At 32.5% G+C, this 18,884-nt stretch overlaps 2 protein-coding genes across 2 annotated transcripts in view; both read left to right on the top strand.

Annotated features, from left to right (window-relative positions):
• Window positions 1–18,884, top strand: part of LOC129916542 (serine/threonine-protein kinase 32A) — a 125,250-nt gene that overhangs the window by 14,308 nt on the left and 92,058 nt on the right. The window lies entirely within an intron of this gene.
• Window positions 15,656–16,840, top strand: LOC129915028 (uncharacterized). Its single transcript, XM_055994483.1, has one exon. It carries the CDS (start codon window positions 15,656–15,658, stop codon window positions 16,838–16,840), a length of 1,185 nt encoding a protein of 394 aa, XP_055850458.1.

Raw genomic sequence — 18,884 nt, 5'->3', positions numbered from 1 at the left:
GTTCGATTATATTTACAAATCCTAAAGAACAAAAAAAAAAAAATCTTGATACCCTTTCGTATCCAACCTATCAAGTTACATGATGTGGAAATGTCAGCATAAAAATGACATCGCCTTTTGCATTGTCAGATGCACTCACCTGAGTGCCGTTATGACGTTTACAGGCAAGATAAATGATTTTCATGGAAATCCTTTTTTTTTTGCTACTTCCATGGAAAAGCTTCAAGGACCTTGTAAATTCAGTTTACAAAAAAAGTAGACAAAAAAAAATATACGTTGACACGTCTTTCGCAGGATTTTATGATGAACACGAGAACGAACACAAATGTTCAAAACATTGTCACAACTGAAATGCAAATTGTTTCATGAAACTTCATGGATAAAGATTTGTTCTATAGTCTTACTGGAAATCCTATGTAGAAACATACAATTAGTTAATTTATTCTTTTTTTTTAAATGGATATAGATAGCTACGCATGTAAGGAGGTATGTAAGATGTAGTTGTAGATACAATTATCGGTCAGGAGGTTACATTCTATAATTGACATGAAATTTAAAATCATAGGAAAACTAATGTAGGTTAAGGTGTACCATGTTTTCAAGGTTGTGGCTTTTAATGTAGGTATGTTTTTAATTTTCCAGGAAGTAAGTCTGATGATCCAAACTCTTATATATGTACCTTCATCTAAAAACGTGCAAGAGATACACTCTGGTATAAAGTAAAAGCAAAATAAACTGGGTTACACACCTACACATACATAGGCCAACTCAATTACCTGCTGGAGCTTATCCTCTTCCTCAATCTTCTCCCTACAACACTTTTGGAAAAGTTTATTTTGAAGTAAGTACCTACACTTCTTTTCAACTGAATAGGTACACAATGTTCATTTACTTTTGTATATAAGTTTTTAAATTTTGAAAAATGTACCAATCAGGAATATAAAAAAAAAGACACTTGCTCTCTTATAAAATGTTCTATTGCAAACAATTAGATTTTTTGTTTCTCCCTCTTAGTACATGTTGTGTTGTAATCTTAAGTGCTTTTGTGTAATCTGGCCTATGAATGAATTTTGTGTCTGCAAGACACATAAAACTCTTGGTTCGTATTTATTACACAGACACTACAGGTATTGGATATTCTTCACAGGGTGCTTCGGTGCTAGTTTCAAATCCATCCATTTCTCTTAAAAATATCTTGGTATTTTTGAATGAAAAAGTTTCTTAAAAAGTTAAATAACACTGTGCTACAAAATAAAAAAATTTAAATAAGTAACATAATGTAGGCTGTTCGTATAGTCTTAACAGACTTAGGGTTGCCATGCGTCCGGGTTTTCCCTGTGTGGGGGACGTCCGGGATAGTTTCTATCAATTGTCCGGGATTGTACTCTTTTTCTAGCCTTTAAGTATCTCAGTAATTGTATGCTAATCTAAATTCATTTAGCCCTGATTTTTCAATCGTCAGTTAGACCATCATAGGAATAAATGTCAATATTAAAAAAACTTTTATTCCTAGGAATACGCTCTAACTGAGGTTTATCTGACTATTGAAAAATTGGCCCTTATTATTTATAAAAACGAATCGAGTTCATTAAAAGCGAGGCGTTTTTATTTTGGTTTATTATCTGCTCAATTCTGTTCCAATATAATCAAAACTCAAAAATATAGAATATAACAAAATTTTAAACGATTAAGGAAAATCTAAAGCCACTTAAGTAAGTTGCTAAGTCAAAAAGACCATTTCTTAACTTAGTAACTTACTAAAAATTCTATTTGCATTTAACTAAATCGTTAAAAATTTTGCGCAATTGGTTTTCAATGGAATTTTAAAATTTTTTTAAACTGGAATTGCATTACAACTTTTGTAGTATTATAGCTCAAATGTTTATTATAATACTAAAAATGTGATTTTTAGTTAAATTTTAATAGGATTGTTCGGTTTTTTTTTATAAAATTATGCATTTTTTTGTCCTAGTTTTGTACTCTTTTTTTTGTCCTTATTTGTCCGGAAAAGTCCGGGATTTTGCATCTCGATTACTAGTTTCGTCAAAATATATCTGGCAGCCCTATACAGACTCAAACTTTATAAGTGTAGCAATCATGTGAACATTTTTCAGATTTTTAATTGTTATAATTTTAGAGATTTAGCTTGGAAAAGATAATCATTTTTTTTCAGACTTTTTCAAAAATCGCTTTTAACACGTTTAATGCCAAAAAATTAAAGAACATACATTTTTTCACAAATAAGCGTAGTTTGTATAATTAAAATTTATATTTAATTCAAAGTCATATAATTAACCCTCTTTCCAAAAACATATAACATATTGAGAATTGTTAAAAAAAATGACTGAGGTCTGAGATATGGATAGATTACCTCATAAAGTCTGTAAAAATGGTTTTTTGTTTGTCGGGTGTATTTTCAGTGTCGCACCGTGTAATATATACAAAAATTACTTGCCGTATTTTATAATTTTTTTTAACCAATAAGATATGTATTTCAAAATAAAAAAAGTTGCACATACGCCATAGTAACCAGCAGTTAGGACCCAAACAAAAAATAAAACAAATTTATATCTGACCAAACAATTACACCAGTTCACCTTTGATGACCATTCAATAAATGTCAAAATTTTACATATGGAATGCTAAGATTTCGGAGCTATTAAGTATCATTAGCATAAATGGTTAAAGCATCATAAAACAAATAATTGGTGGAAGTTTGTGGAACTTTTTACTTTCTTACCTGATAGGAAAAAATACTGCGAAAATTATGTAGTAGATACTAAGTTTTTAAGTAAGTGTATATAACTTTTTTGGACCAAATAACGGTACCTTCCGTGTACCGATTTTGGAAAAGTTTGATTTTCTCAAAAATCCAATCCAATAATTAAATTTAAAAAAATCATATGTTAGTTTTTAAACAAGTTCAACTTCTAATGAATTTTTTCCGAAAATCATTATTAACAGTACCTACCTTCTTCTTCTTCCTTTTTCTCGGCGCTGTTATGATCTCGATGTCGAGGGGATCATAACCTTCCCACGTTACTGCTTCACACTAGTGATCCGCCTGTGGGGTTCGCCGGTTTGACCTCAGAAATCGGCGGCAAGCCTCCCGGTTTTGTATTGTTCCGTTTCTGAGGCCAACTGAATGCTGGTGTTTTTGCATTTGCTTGTACCAGGAGTTTTTAGGCCTACCTTTCTTTTTATTTCGTGTTGGAACGTTATATGATATTGCTTTTTTGACGGGGTTCTCAGGATCTCTCCTTTGAACATGGCAATACCAACTGAGTCGGTCGTGTTCAATTTTTTGGGAGATGGTATTTTTAACATGAAGGCTTCCTCGGATCTTCGTACTTCTAATTCTATCAAGCTTTGTTACTCCTGCTGTCATACGAAGCATCTTCATCTCAGCTGCCGTTAACTTACTCTCATACTTTTTGTACATTGTCCAACATTGTGAACCGTATGTGAGTGCTGGACGCACAACTGCGGTGTAGAGTCTTCCTTTCAGCTTAGGGGGCATTTTTCGATCACAGAAGATGGCAGAATTTTCCCGCCACTTCATCCACCCTACGCTTACGCGATGATTGATATCGTCATCACAAGTACCTTCGTTATTTATCATAGACCCCAGATATTTAAACTTTTCACACTTGGGAAGCACTACACCATTCAAATAAATGTCAGGAATAGGCCTGTGTGGATCAGAAAATGGGCAGCATAGGTATTCTGTCTTTTTCGCGCTTATGCGGTACCCACTACCTTCTAGAACATCCACCCATACATCAAGTGCTCGTTGCAGGGATATCGGGTCTTCACTTATGATGGCTCCATCGTCAGCAAAGAATAACTGATGCACTTTTGGGTCCGTCACTTTGCCTTCAAGCAGGTAATCAAGAACGGTAATAAAGAGCAGAGGACTCAAGACGCTTCCCTGGTGTACACCTACTGTGATTTCGAATTCTTCGGTGACTCCAGCTGCACATCTTACTTTAGTTACTGCTCCATCATAGCCTCTAAAATACTTATCGTAATTTGACAAATTAGGAATCATGGGAAACGTCTTGCTTTTCTGCTGATTATAAGCTACTTGACATCAAATTAAATTGAAGATGGTGCTCTTTAGAATGAAAAAGAAAATCTTCTATTTTTTTTGTATGTACAACGACTCTTCAAATTCATAAGAATTCCAAAATATTTGAAATTTGAATTATAAAATAATAGGCTATTGATTATGTCGAAAAAAACAGGGTAATAAGGAACTAAGACGTTCACGGGTTTTTATTGCAGGAATCGTTCAATGGGTTATAAAAGAAGATAAAATCGCGGAATGCTATTAAATGAGAGGGTGGAAACTGAAGATAGTTGTGCAAAAGCCCCCTTTTTGGTTTTTTCAATATACCTCGTAAACCAAGCAAAATTTTGATATATTGCACATAAAATTTTTTGTAGAGAATTAAATTTCCTATTGGAATAATGTTTTTTTAAAAATTGAAAAAAAATTTCCATACCAAAATAGTCGAAACAATCGTAAAAAAAGTATCAAAAAAATCGATTTTTTGAGTTTTTTTGCTTTTTTACTTGTACATTTTTTTTGGGTTGAGATAGACACAAACATTAAAAAACAACGGCAACACTTACAGTTTTGATTGATACTTTTTTCAAAAGCTAGAATTATAAACTTAATATTAATTTTAAAATTAAGTTATTTTAATCAATTGTTTTTGAAATACCCGATTTCAAAGTCAAAACTAGTGAAAAAAAAGTTTAAAAATACATTGAGTACAATTTTCACAAAGACTGTGGACCTCAATACGAAATTGATCGACAAAGTAAACTGCCTTAATTGATTTCTTATCAAATCATGAAAATCATAATGTTCCTATATGCCTTCTACTTTTTGAGAAAATTGAAAAATAGACAAAATACTTTCTTTATCGGAATCACTCGTTTATTTCAAAAACATTTGATTAAAATAACTTCATTTTAAAATTAATATTAAGTTTATAATTCTAGCTTTTGAAAAAAGTATCAATCAAAACTGTAAGTGTTACCGTTGTTTTTTAATAATTTTTTTTAATTTTAAGTATTTTTTTTAGAAAATTGCCCCTCCCTCCAAAACGGTGGGACATTGACTCTCCCTCCCATAGTAAACAATGATTGTATTTAACCCATCTACAAAATCTCATTATCAGTTCTTGGTGCTTAAGTAATCATACTTTCCCCTCAAATGTTTCTGTTTTACTGAGTTAAACTAAAAATGCGAAAAAAAGATAGATTAAAATGGCCATACTTCGGTCAATTTTCAATGAAAAAATTTAGTGAGTACAGCATTTTGAAGGAAATTTAATCTTCTTTTTTTCTTTGGAGCAATGTTTATGTCTATCTCAACCCAAAAAAAAAATGGACAGGTAAAAAAGCAAAAAAACTCAAAAAATCGATTTTTTTGATATTTTTTTTATGATTGTTTCGACTATTTTGGTATGGAAATTTTTTTTCAATTTTTAAAAAAACATTATTCCAATAGGAAATTTAATTCTCTACAAAAAGTTTTATGTGCAATATATCAAAATTTTGCTTGGTTTACGAGGTATATTGAAAAAACCAAAAAGGGGGCTTTTGCACCCCTATCTTCAGTTTCCACCCTCTCATTTAATAGCACTCCGCGGTTTTATCTTCTTTTATAACCCATTGAACGATTCCTGCAATAAAAACCCGTGAACGTCTTAGTTCCTTTCTAAACTACATAATCAATAGCCTAGAAGTTCAAAAACTAAAACCCTATTATAAAATCGAGACTTAAAAAGTAAAATTTTTCGGGATTAAGTTTTTAACTTATACTTATAACTTATCATGTCATTGTAACACGCAAAAAAATTCCATATTTCCCAACCTTTTTCCTTATACTGATAAAACTTAACTACATTCATTGATATTTCTTGCTACATTCCTGTCATTCTTGCCACACAGAGCAAACATATCTAATAAATTACTTCGCTGGGTAATTTATTTTCCGGTCAGCAACACTTTTGATTGGATTTCAAAATCGACATCTTATTATCATCAACGTAACTATTCAGAACTCTGAAGAAAAAAAGATTGATGATTTGAGCTGATATAAAAATATTAATCCTAATTATTAGAACTTGGAGAAGTAGATTAGGTAAGAAAAAAAAAAACTTATATATGATTGGTACTCATTAAGGCTAAGTTTGTTTTTGGATTCTATCATCAATTATATCTATACGAAAATATAGGTTTTATTATTTGCAAACAGAACACATCTATATAAAACCACAAATTTGTGTATACACATTCCAGAATCTATAGTCCTTATAAACCAAGATGATGATGATGCCTTAGGGAACTTATTATTGCGTGAATTGTTACGTGATAATTTTTTTTAATGTGGAATGAAAACATTTCGGCACCAGATGCGGTGAATACCAAAAGAAGGACGGACAAAATATATAAAATTTGAGCAAACCTTAATGGCAGCTATGGGAAACATCTGTTCCAACAATGAAACTCAATGTGATATCAAGAGACAAAATAATAATTTAATAATCAAATACCTAATAAAAAAAAAAAAGAATCCTTGTGATAAAACCTGACTATAAAATAGGATTTTTTTTTCTTCTGTTGTATACATAGTCTGTTTGACATTTTTTTGGAACAAGGTTATTTGAATATAAAGTATTTTTTTCAAGACACACTTAATTATCTATTTAATTGAATTTATGAATTCAAGTGTATTCCTTTTTCAGAAATTTAGTTTTTATGGGTATAATATGTGAGAGGCTCTTTTAAGATTAAGAAAAAAATCTCAAAGTTAACAGAGTAGACATTTAATGAGGTTGAATAAGAGCTAAAGTAGGTACGAGAAAGCATTATTCATAATTTTTGTTAATTCTCGAAGTAATTTAATCAACCATGATATTAATTAAAAATACTCGATATAGAGAAGGAAAAAAGCAGCTTTTGTGTTACATCCGTCGTGAGCTTTAAAAAAATCGATATAAATTAACTTGAAGAAAATTACATTGGAGGATGTTCTTTGTGTTGTTAGAAAAATGTTTCCAGAAAAAGGGGTGAATGAGAAAAATTCCCAACGGATCTCAGTTCAAAAAGATTAAACAGATTTTCCCAGAATTCATGAAGTTAAATGAATAATATTAGATTGTTTGCCAAAAGTTGGTATACAAACTGTACTCATAATTTACTTTATAAATTGTTTTGAATTTTTGAGAAAATAGATTTTAAACACACATTCTGAATATTTAAGGGGAATACAATATCCATAATATTTTCAATATTTAGTAGAAAAAATGCATAAGATAAATAAAAAAATTTTATTCAAAAAAAGAAATTCAATGGATAATAAAAAAGGAAACAATATACAGGGTGTCCCGGAATCAAATAAGTGTATTTTGGGGAATGATTCTTGGGTATATTGTAAGAAAAAAATTGCTCAACAGTAACTCTCTATTTGAGAATTTGATAGCCTTTTGCCAGGTATGTTTACTTTGGTATGTCTTTACTCATGTTAATGTTAATTTCTTCGTTAATACTTATGATAGAAACTTCAGTAATATCTGTAGATTTAAAAATAAAACTTCCAAAACATTTTTTTTTTTACAAAAATTAAATTTCTCTCATATTTTTTAACACGAATTTTTCCATACAGAAGATATTGTTCTTTTCATTCTGGAGTACCAAAATTTAGTCGAATCATTTTATTTACATCGTGATTTCGAAATGACCTCCATTCATCTCTAATTAGAGATTTAATTATTTATTTATTTATTTCAGTGCAAGCTAAATCTTCTCTAAATTTATTGTGTTAAAAAAATGTTTTTCAACGCACGTACTTGCTCTCATGGCAAAAGTAACTCAAATATTAAAGTATTTTACAAAAAAAAATTAGGAAAAATATATAATTTGATTTTGTAATGTAAAAAAAAAAATTAAAATCTGTTTTTATAATTAATTAAACACCGTTTTAAACAATCTTTTACACAAAACATAGTATGCCATTTGAATTCTTGATTTAATACCTATAGCTTTTAATGGCTTTTAGTCCATTTAAAAAAAAAAATACACAGGGTGTCCGAAAAGTCAACTTGAAACGAAAACGATACACAAACATTTTCAAATATTTTTCAACAAATAAGTTGGTACGTATTTTTATTAAATATTATTTAACGCATAAAAACGAAATTTCATCAGACTGCTTTAAAAAAAAATTTGAAATATTTTTTAAAAATCTAATTGAAATCGGCAATGTCATTTACGTGAAATTCATAAATCAAAAAAGCCGTTCCATCGGGTTAAATAACGGTTCAAAAAATATTTTTTAATTTCAAAAGTTGGCTTTTATGTGTAATATGTATACTACGCACAAAAATTTTAGTTAAAAAAAAAAAATACAAAATCTATTTCCGCTAGTAGGTAGCGTTTGTTTTGGTCCAAAAAACTAAAATTTCAATTCCTCCTCTATAGAATTACCTACCCAAAACCGTTTACTACCAAGTTTGAAGAAAATCGCTCCAGTAATTTACAATGTAACTCGACGGGCAGACAGAATTGCCGGACCCACTTTTTTAGCATTCTCCATCATCGCAATGTCATGTAAAATTGTTATCTCGAGTTAAATTTTTTTTACGAATCCTAAACTTGCCCTATAGCACCTTCATATATCGCAAGTAAAAATACTTAATATATTACTTCTTAATAGTCCAGTCATTTTAGATTTGGTTGTATGGAGGTCTGAGAAATAATTCGCAACTGCAATTCGAACTCAAAATATGAAAGTACACTAGTTCAGAAGCAAAACCCTCCATTTTCCACAAAAATATCGGGACGACTTTGGCCGCCATTTTGTTTTGAACAGTTTTGCGAGTATCGCTTGCAGTTCGGCTAGTTTTGGTGTTAGACAAAAATGTTATGAGACAAAGTTGTAGTAAATTTTATTTCCCACAAAATATGTTCAGTAAATTTTACTCTAAAACCTACCATTTAGGAATTATAATAAATTTCGTAAAACACTATGCTCACTTTTTTTTTATATTCACCATAACTTTTTTTTTTACTTTTATCAAAAAATTGTTGTTATAAAATTTAAAGAACTATTAATTATCTATATTTGTCTCATATAAAGTTTTTTTTGTACGAGTTACCGTTACCTCAATAAACGAAAAATCAATACAAAAAAATTAGCAAAAACAGGGTGAGGGAAAAGTACGATAATTGTGGCGCTGAAATTTGATAACGGTATTTTGAAGAGGGGTTCAATGCAAGTATTTTTTACTATGGGAAGGGGGGGTCTATCTCCCTCCGTTTAGGCGGGAGGGACAATTTTCTAAAAAAATAACCTAAAATTAAAAAAAATATTAAAAAACAACGGCAACACTTACAGTTATGAATGATACCTTTTTTAAAAGCCACAATTGTATGCATTTTTGTAAATTAAGCTATTAAAACTTATAGCTTTTGAAATATTCGATCTCAAAGTTAAAATTAGGGAAAAAAATTAAAAAAAAAAACACATTGAATACTATTTTAGTCATGACCATGACCATTGATTTCAATACAAAATTTACTGATACAAAAAAACTGCCTCAATTGATTTTCTATCAAACACTACGTTTCTATGCTTTCTAGTTTTTGAGAAAATTGAAAAATAAAACAAAGATTAACAGGATTTTTTTGTTGCTGTTTTGATAACTTTGGTACTAACATATCATAAACAAAAAAGATCTTCTATGTTTATTACATAAAGTTAGCGGAGAGCTTTATGCGTCTTAAAAAAAAAATAATGGTCATGACAAAAATAGTATTCAATGTGTTTTTTTCCCCTAATTTTAAATTTGAAATCGATTATTTCAAAAGCTATAAATTTTAATAGCTTGATTTACAAAAATGCATACAATTGTGGCTTTTGAAAAAGGTATCATTCATAACTGTAAGTGTTGCCGTTGTTTTTTTAAATATTTTTTTTTTTAATTTTAGGTTATTTTTTTAGAAAATTGTCCCTCCCGCCTAAACGGAGTTAGACCCCCCCCCCTTCCCACAGTAAAAAATACTTGTATTGAACCCCTCTTCAAAATACCGTTATCAAATTTCGGAGCCACAGTTATCGCACTTTCCCCTCAACCTGTTTTTTCTAATTTTTTTTATTGATTTTTCGTTTTAGTGAGGTAACGGTAACTCGCACAAAAAAACTCTATATGAGACAAGCATAGATAACACGGTGTTACAAAAATGAGGTTTTAAAATATACGCGGGGGGAGACCTATCAGGTTTTGTAGAGCTAGTCGCACTGAATACGAAACGGTATTTGAAAATCCCCTAACACCCCCAAAATCTGGAGTTACGGAGAAAACGGTTTTTTGGACCTTCACCCATTGAAAAAATTCTAGCTTCGACAATTTTTTACCCATTTTCGATTTTTTTACAGTTTCTGATAGAAGATAAATATACCTTTTTAACAATGTATAAAACATGTAACTCGGTTAAACCATTGAATAATTATATATAGAAGTGACACCGGAAAAAACGTCCGCTATGTTTGAGGGGTGGAGCCACAATCGTTTGAGGAGTGGCGCCACAATCGTTTTAGGATTGTGTATTCGATGGCCGAAAAATCCCTGAAAAGGACTTTTGGTTACTAGGTAACCACATTTACAATATTATTTATTTTTGGTGTATTTGTATTAGTTTTGTTTTGTGCTAGTAGTGTGTTTGTTTATTTTTGTTTCTGTAATATTGAAATTGAATTTATTTTAAATTTTTTGTATTATTTTGAATTGAATATTTATTTTTGAATGTTTGATTCATATGTATGTTTGGAAGGATTTTGTTTTTTGTTTTTATTAACGAGAAGAAGAAGATTTTCTTCAGTTATAGAAGTGTTTATTTAATTTTGATTAGGGTGCTATTTGTAATAATATCTAGGCCAAAGTTGTAGTTCACATTGTTTGAATGTTTTCCACATGCAATGTGGCATATACTTACTATTTTCTTAAACCGCATAATGCAAGAGTAGGTAGGGATCAAGTTCATACAATATGGCCATATTTCACATTATTTTAAAGTATTTTAATACAATACGAAACAACCTCGTTTATTTGCTTAAACTGATTTATGTTTGCGAACAAGGACTCTGGATATACGACTTTGTTCAAATTTGCAACTGCAAATAAAAATTAAAAGTTTTTATAAAATGTTAAATTTTGAAAAAAAAATCTTTTCGTACCATTTTTGGATACTTTTCTTTATTTTTAATTAAAACATTTTTGTTATCTAAAATTTAAACGATATTTATAAATAAAATGTTCAAATAAACTCAAAAGGTAAAAGGGCATATTTTGATCGCAAATGCAAGAAAATGTGGTTTTGGGATAGTTCCAATGATTTTTCTATTTCACCATTTGAAATAAAATACATATTTGGTTCTAAGATTCTAAAACTAGAAGAATGTAGCTTTTACATGCTTTTTATTTTGTCATGATATAGTCAAGCTATGCATTCGTACAAAAAAAAAGTTGAGATAACAATCAGACATGGGATTACTATAGCCCTGTTCCACTGGAGGTGGTAGTCTGCTAATAGTAGATTTTTTGTTTAATCTAGTACTATCATCTACCTACTCATGCTCTTCTTCCCGAGTGGATACGATTTGTATTGAATTCGTTGAAAATGCGTTCCATTGAAAATCGCTAGTTAACTATTAGTAGTACTTTGCCACCTCCCAAAGGAACAGCTAAATGGATCTACCGAGTAACATCAAACTTGGTATGTAGCATTTTTTTGCAGAATCTCAATAGGGGTTTTTAGAACTAATTTTTTTTTTATCAAAAATAACGATACCTGTCATAAACCAATTTAGGAAATGTTTAATTTTCTCGAAAACGGTACCAGTGATTTTGTTTAAAAAAATTATATAATAGTTTTTGGGCAATCATGGACATTTTTTAAAATTATTATTAACCTACCGTAGAACCGTGCCAAACTACCAATTTAATTTCAACGAATTTTTTATACAAAAGCATTTATATAGTTTAGATATAAAACAGAAAGAAAATTTGGGAAAATAATAGTTTTTGGATTAGTAATTTCTACAAAATTGCATACCAATTTTATTTTTGAATTTTTTTTTTTTTAATTTATAAGGTTCCAACGATTTTGAAATTTTTTTTTTCTAAAAATCTATCTTAGTAGAAAAAATCAAATCGAATTGGTACTTGTTTTGGAGCTATCACGAATTTTCCTTTGTTCCTTAAACTTTTTGGGCTAGTGTATAAAAACAACTCAGGTTAAAAGCTAATGCTCGGTTAAATTTTATGGTTATGAAACTCAAGTATTAAATTTAGCCGAGCTTTAGCCTTTAATCTGAGTATTAAATTGTTTATATTGGTTGAGAGAAATATGTATAATTCAGTTAAATATTTAAGTGAACCTTTAATTTGATTATTGGTAAGGCTCGTAGAAAATCAAATTTACTAATGATAAGCTTTGGTGAATTATAGTAATAATAGCCTAATAGTAAGTGAATGTACATATAAGCGTGGTCGAATGTTCGGTATTCGACCGAATCATTATTCGCAGCATCTCTAGTTGGTGCCGTTAAAAAATTTCAATTTCCCCTCCTTGGAATCAAAAATAAACAAAAAGTTTGAGCCAAAACGACTTATTGGTTTGAGCTCTTACCTCATTTAAATTATTACGTTGAGTTTTTCTTAACGTTTTTCTTTTTTTCTTTAAGGGCCATTAGCTGAAACGAACCTTAAATAATACATGTTGAACATAAACTTTTAGGCTCTATTTTAACTTCGGCGTAAACTGTCACATAAGGATTTATGTTGTAATTAAATGCTTAAGTTTCGATTCAGCAAAAAAAGGCTCTAATTGTTACGCATTTCATAATATTCCAAAACAAAATATAATATAAAAAAAATAGCAATCTCTGTGGGGATACGAACTCAGAAAGCAAAATTAAACAGCAATCACCTTGTCACCTACGCTAATAGGACTATTGAAACAAGGGTAACTTTCATGCCCTATAAGCTATAACGTGCCTAGGATATACAACAATAATATTTAATTTTGTTCAAATTCTCGTCGTTAATAAAAAATTTCTTGTTTTTAGTTTCGAGTTACTATGGATACATTTATAATGTCAACTAACTTTTCAATATTTTTGTTTGATATTTGTGTAATTTTGTATGTATGAGTAAAATTTCCTTATTTTATTTTTTCATTTATAGGATGTCGATGTGTCGATACGATTTATTTTTGTTTGATATTTGTTTTATGTTTTATGTGTGAGTAAAATTTCCTTAATATTTTTTTTCTATTATAGGATATCGACGTGTCGATACAATTTATTTTTATTTGATATTTGTTTTGTTACGTTTGTATTTGTGAAATTTCCTTTTTTAAAAACAAATTTTTGGAAAAATAATTTTCTAAGACAAGCCCCATTCTCTCTGGGGATTTTTTAGTACATCTGATTGCCGAAAAAAATAAAATTGTGTAGCGCTAGAAACTATCGGTGTCACTTCTATATATAATTATTCAATGGTTAAACCACTTAGAATTTATAAGATGTCAAAGTTCAAAAATTAAATTTTTTTTGTCATTTGCCCAACTTCGGCATCAATTTAAAGTATATGTTTTCAAAACAACATGCTATTTAAAAAATATATTCTAAAAATATATCTATTTCCCAATTGATCGAGGTATTTTTTATGAAAATCACTTCAAAATTGGCTTAGAAAAAAAAAAAATTTCGATTTCAACCCAGATACAGAAATTCGAACTTTTAGGTATAGAACAAAAATGTTGTTTCGGCACGTAGTAGGATAAGTTGGGCGCCAGGATTTGATGAAAAGTTTTTGTGGAGGAGCTCAATACAAACATTTTTTTCTTTGGGAGGGTGGTCTATCTCCCACCGTTTAGGTGGGAGGGGAATTTTTCTAAAAAAAATTATCTTAATAAAAAATTATTAAAAAACAACGGCAACACTTACAGTAATAAATGATACCATTTCCAGAAGGCAAAATTGTGCATTTGATTCTTATTTTTAAATCAATATAATATTACCAATAGTTTTTGAAATAATCGATTTCAAAGTTAAAAATAGGGGAAACATTTTTTTTAAAACTCATTTTATACTATTTTTGTCCAGACTGTGAATTTTAGTAAATAAATTACTTAGACAGAAAACTGCCTCAATTAATTCCTTATCGAACAGTGAAAACTGTATGTTTCTATGTCTTCTAGTTTTTGGGAAAATTGAAAAATAAAAACAATTTTTTTAATGGGTGAAGGTCCAAAAAACCGTTTTTTGCCCGTAACTCCAGATTTTGGGGGTGTTAGGGGATTTTCAAATACCGTTTCGTATTCAGTGCGACTAGCTCTACAAAACCTGATAGGTCTCCGCCCGCGTATATTTTGAGTGTTACACCGTGTAATCAATAGTTCTTTAAATTTTATAACAACAATTTTTGATAAAAGTTTACGTTTACATAGTTATTATTGAATCTTTTTTTGAGGACCTAATTTTTCGCTATTGTAATAATGGTGAGTGAAATTTGTACTTGATGTGGATTAAGGTAATTTCATTTCGTGAAACTTACCATAGTTTAATGTATTAGGTACTATGCCAGTAAATTCAACACATGACATCCCTCTCTTCCCATCAATTAGGCATTTCCATGGTAAATGTGGCAAACCCATCATCATCTTTCATCTCCTTGGCGTAATCCAAGCCACAAATTAATTTGTTTATCATGTGTTGACGCATTATAGGAAGAGAGTATTTGCTTTGAGGATTTCAGAGAAAGAGTATTACGAACGTACATATGATGCCATCGTTTATAAAATAATTATTTTAGAACAAAGTCTCGTAGGCGACACAAGTTAACAGATTGATAAAGGGCATATTTTTTTCATAATATCAATTTTTTTTTAGAAGAATTTAATATAACTATTTAATGGTATGGTAAGTATTTTAAATAACACTTCAAACCGATATATCGTTATCTTAAACCGATTCTTTATGCATATATGATATTTCTATTCAATCTCCCATTACCTAAACTTTTCGGTTTAAGCACGTCTATTACACCTTACATGCACATTGCACATACCTTTGCATTTTTTTTTTCAAACTTCATGCAGTATGCACGTATTGCACGTTCATTATATAGTAACTTTGCACATCTTGCATTTTTTTATAAGGATATGTATTCACGTAGCCCGGCAAAAATCCGTGTATCAAACCCTCCTAGTGGGTGCCGGGCGGTAATGATCATCACAGTTTTATCTTGTACGTTTTTGGCAAGATGGTGATCAGCTAAGGTCAGGTTGCATAGCTGTATTGTTCTTAACTCCTCAATAGTTAAATAATCAGAAATGCAATTTTACCATCGATACAAGGTTCCTAATTTTCAGTGGTGGGGTGAGCGTGCACATAATCCGTGCCGAAGAAATGGAAGGCTGGGGGATAAACCAGTCGTGAACGAGCTCTTTCGGATGCCTTGGCAGGATCCGTCATAATTTTTGCCTTGCCCCGGTAATCGGCTCTGCCGGGGTTGACCTTTTCTTTCCGACCTACTCGTGGGACCTTAATTTATTTTCAAATCTTTTTAAAATGGACAGAGACAAGACAGACGTAACAACATCCGAATTGGAGGATGAACTCTTGGCATCAAGCCAAGAAACCATTGTGGATAGCTCGGAGACTGCTAGAAGTGCTAGCGCTCCTAAGCAACCTCCACACCCCGGAAGCACAGCTGGTACAAGTAGTACCTCTGTGCCTCGACCATATAAAGCCCAAATAAATCCGTCGGGTAGCAGTGCTACCGACAAAAACCTCAAAACAGCGAGTTTGCATCGTAGAGTGGACTTCAAGAGGGCTACCTTCTTTCTTAGCAAGATTGCTAAAAATAAGGAAGCTGGAACTCCACACGAAAAAGATGCCGCTGATAAAATCAGGTACGAAAAAATTGTTGAAGAGTACAACAATCTTTTTGTTCATCCCGAAAAGACCGCCAAGAGAAATAGATCTCTTGAGGAGGGTAATCCTCCTCAAAAGAAAGCTAAAACCGGCGGCACCAAAAAGAAAGGGCCACCTCAGGGAGCGGCGCAATCGCGCACTTTAAGTGAGATCGTCAGGGACGATCTTCAAGTGGCGATTGTAGATGAGCTCTCCACTGACAACAAAGGTCTGATGTCAGTGTGGAACTCCATCGAGGCCAAACTCTCTGAGATGGTCTTTCTCTACACCCTATCGGCAAATGAGGGTCCCTACCCTAGTTTCGACTCTGGTGAGATGCTCAGGGGATACAGGGTAATTAAGTGCGAGGATGGGTTTTCTAGGGATTTCCTTAGTAAAAGTGTTGATGAGATCAGCACTAAATGGGATGGTTTGAAGCTCAAGCTTATCCCAGCTAAGGAGATTCCTAAACAACCACTGGCTCGCATTTGGCTGCCCCTCATGAGTATCAAGCCAAGTGGAACGGAGCTGATCCGCAGTCTTCAGAGGTTAAACCCGCTGATTCCGATGCATGACTGGGCAGTCATTAAGACTGAAGAGCCGCAAAAGAACAGCGCGTCTTACCTTCTGAGGATCTGCGAGGTTAGTCGTGGGGCTCTCGAAAAAGCCGACTTTAAACTTCGTTTTGGCATTAGGAATGCCAAAATAAAGATTCTGCAAAGTCAGGAAGCGGACCCTAACCTAGTTGAGGATATCGTCGAGGATGACGATACCCCCAAAGAGGCAGGGTTCTCCGGCGAGAGGCTGGTAACTGACGATGCAGAATCCGATATAAATTAAAAACATGCTGCACGTCGTTCAGGTTAATCTGAAGCACTCTAAATGTGCTTCAGATAACCTGAGAGTTTTCCTAAGGGAGGAAAACTTTGATGTGGGCATCATACAAGAGCCCTGGATTAATGGCCTCCGAGTGAGAGGTCTCCAAGACAGCCAATATGATCTTTTTTATAAGCCCGTCAGTTCGAGCCAAGGTAAGCCAAGAACATGTATTTTAGCTAAAAAACACTTAAAAGCTTTTTTGTGTCCCAATCTTAGCACCTCTGATTTGACCGTTGTCAAATTAGAGGGTTCAAATACTGATGGACTACTTTTGGCATCTGCGTACATGGCACATGACCAGCAGTCACCGCCGGAGGAAGTACGTAGGCTGACAACTCAAGCCAGTACAATGAAGACAAGCCTACTCATCGGGTGTGACGCAAATGCACGTCATACTCTTTGGGGTAGTTCTGAGATCAATGAACGAGGTGAGTCTTTATTTGATTATATCATTGAAAATAACCTCACTCTTTGCAATAGAGGTACTACTCCAACATTCACGTTTCCTAGTTCAAGGAACTATGAAGGATGGGAGGATGTACTAGACATCACTATTACAAATAGCAACTTCAATTTGCAGGTTGAAAATTGGAGAGTATCCCCTTTAAAATCCTTTTCAGACCATAGTTGGATTCTGTTCCAACTTAAGTTTGAAACCAAAATCCCACCCCCTTATAGAAATCCCAAAAGAACTGACTGGAAGAATTTCGGTCAAGTTTTTAGTGCAAAGTTACGCAATATACCCAATATAAACACAGATTCGGTGGATGAGCTCGAATCAAAGGTAATGACCTTTGAACGAGCAATGATCACTGCCTTTAAAGTCTCTTGTCCGGTGAGACATAGTAGCAAAATATTTCCCCCTTGGTGGAACGAAGACCTGTCTAATCTGAGGAAAATGACTAGAACAATCTTCAACATCTGCCATAAACACAAATTCTATGAACCCTATAAAGATTGCTTAAGAGTCTACAAGCGTAGCATAGCATCAGCCAAAAAGGAAAGCTGGGAGGAATACTGTCACTCCATAGAAGATATTAAGGATTCTGCCAGGCTTAGCAAGGTTTTATCGAGGGAACACTCAAATCCCTCGTTTCTTAAAAAGTCTGACGGATCCTGGACAATATCTCCAGCTGAATCCTTAGAATTATTAATGACTACTCATTTTCCGGGGTGCGTTGATAGCACCTCTGAAGTGAACATAAATCCCACTTTGCTATCAGTTACGACTGAGCAAGTAAACCTCCTGATAACGAAAGAAAATATAGCTTGGGCTATTAACACTTTCTCTCCGTACAAATCCCCAGGCCCTGATGGTATTCTGCCCATTATGCTGCAAAATCAGCAAGAGATAGCAGTTCCATGGCTTGAAAAAATCTTTAAAGGCTGCCTTCTTCTTAATCATGTGCCCAAGTCTTGGAGACAAGTTAGCGTGGTTTTCATACCCAAAGTGGGCAAAAGAGGACATGAATCCGCGAAGGATTTCCGGCCAATAAGTTTAACATCTTTCTTACTTAAATCCTTAGAACGAATCTTAGAAACTCATATTAGAGACATTTTTAAAAGATGTCCTCTAGCCAGTTCGCAGCACGCTTATATGAGGGGCAAATCTACGGAAACAGCACTCCATGATGTCGTTCGAACAATTGAGAACTCGTTACACTTTAAAGAATATACCCTAGCTACCTTCTTGGATGTAGAGGGAGCTTTTAACAATGTCCTAACCGAATCTATTCTCGAAGCCCTAGTAACTTTTGAAGTAGAAGACTATATCAGAAGTTGGATTATTTCAATGCTAAAAGAGAGAAGAATTCAAGCAAGCTTAGGAAATTCAAACTGTTTTAAATGCGTTAATAGGGGTACGCCTCAGGGGGGCGTTCTTTCCCCACTGTTATGGCTCCTTGTCATGAACAATATCCTCGTGAAGCTTGAGAGAAGTGGAGTGAAGGCAGTGGCATATGCGGATGATCTGGTTGTACTTGTATCAGGAAAGTTTTTACCTGTG

Source organism: Episyrphus balteatus, chromosome 3 (assembly GCF_945859705.1).
Source record: "Episyrphus balteatus chromosome 3, idEpiBalt1.1, whole genome shotgun sequence".
Taxonomy (NCBI): Eukaryota; Metazoa; Arthropoda; class Insecta; order Diptera; family Syrphidae; genus Episyrphus; species Episyrphus balteatus.
The sequence above is the reverse complement of the archived record's forward strand: the minus strand, read 5'-3'. Positions and strand labels throughout refer to the sequence as shown.

What these genes read in the sequence shown, in the direction of transcription:
- LOC129915028 (XM_055994483.1), top strand. Translation starts at nt 15,656, where the DNA reads ATGGACAGAGACAAGACAGACGTAACAACATCCGAATTGGAGGATGAA.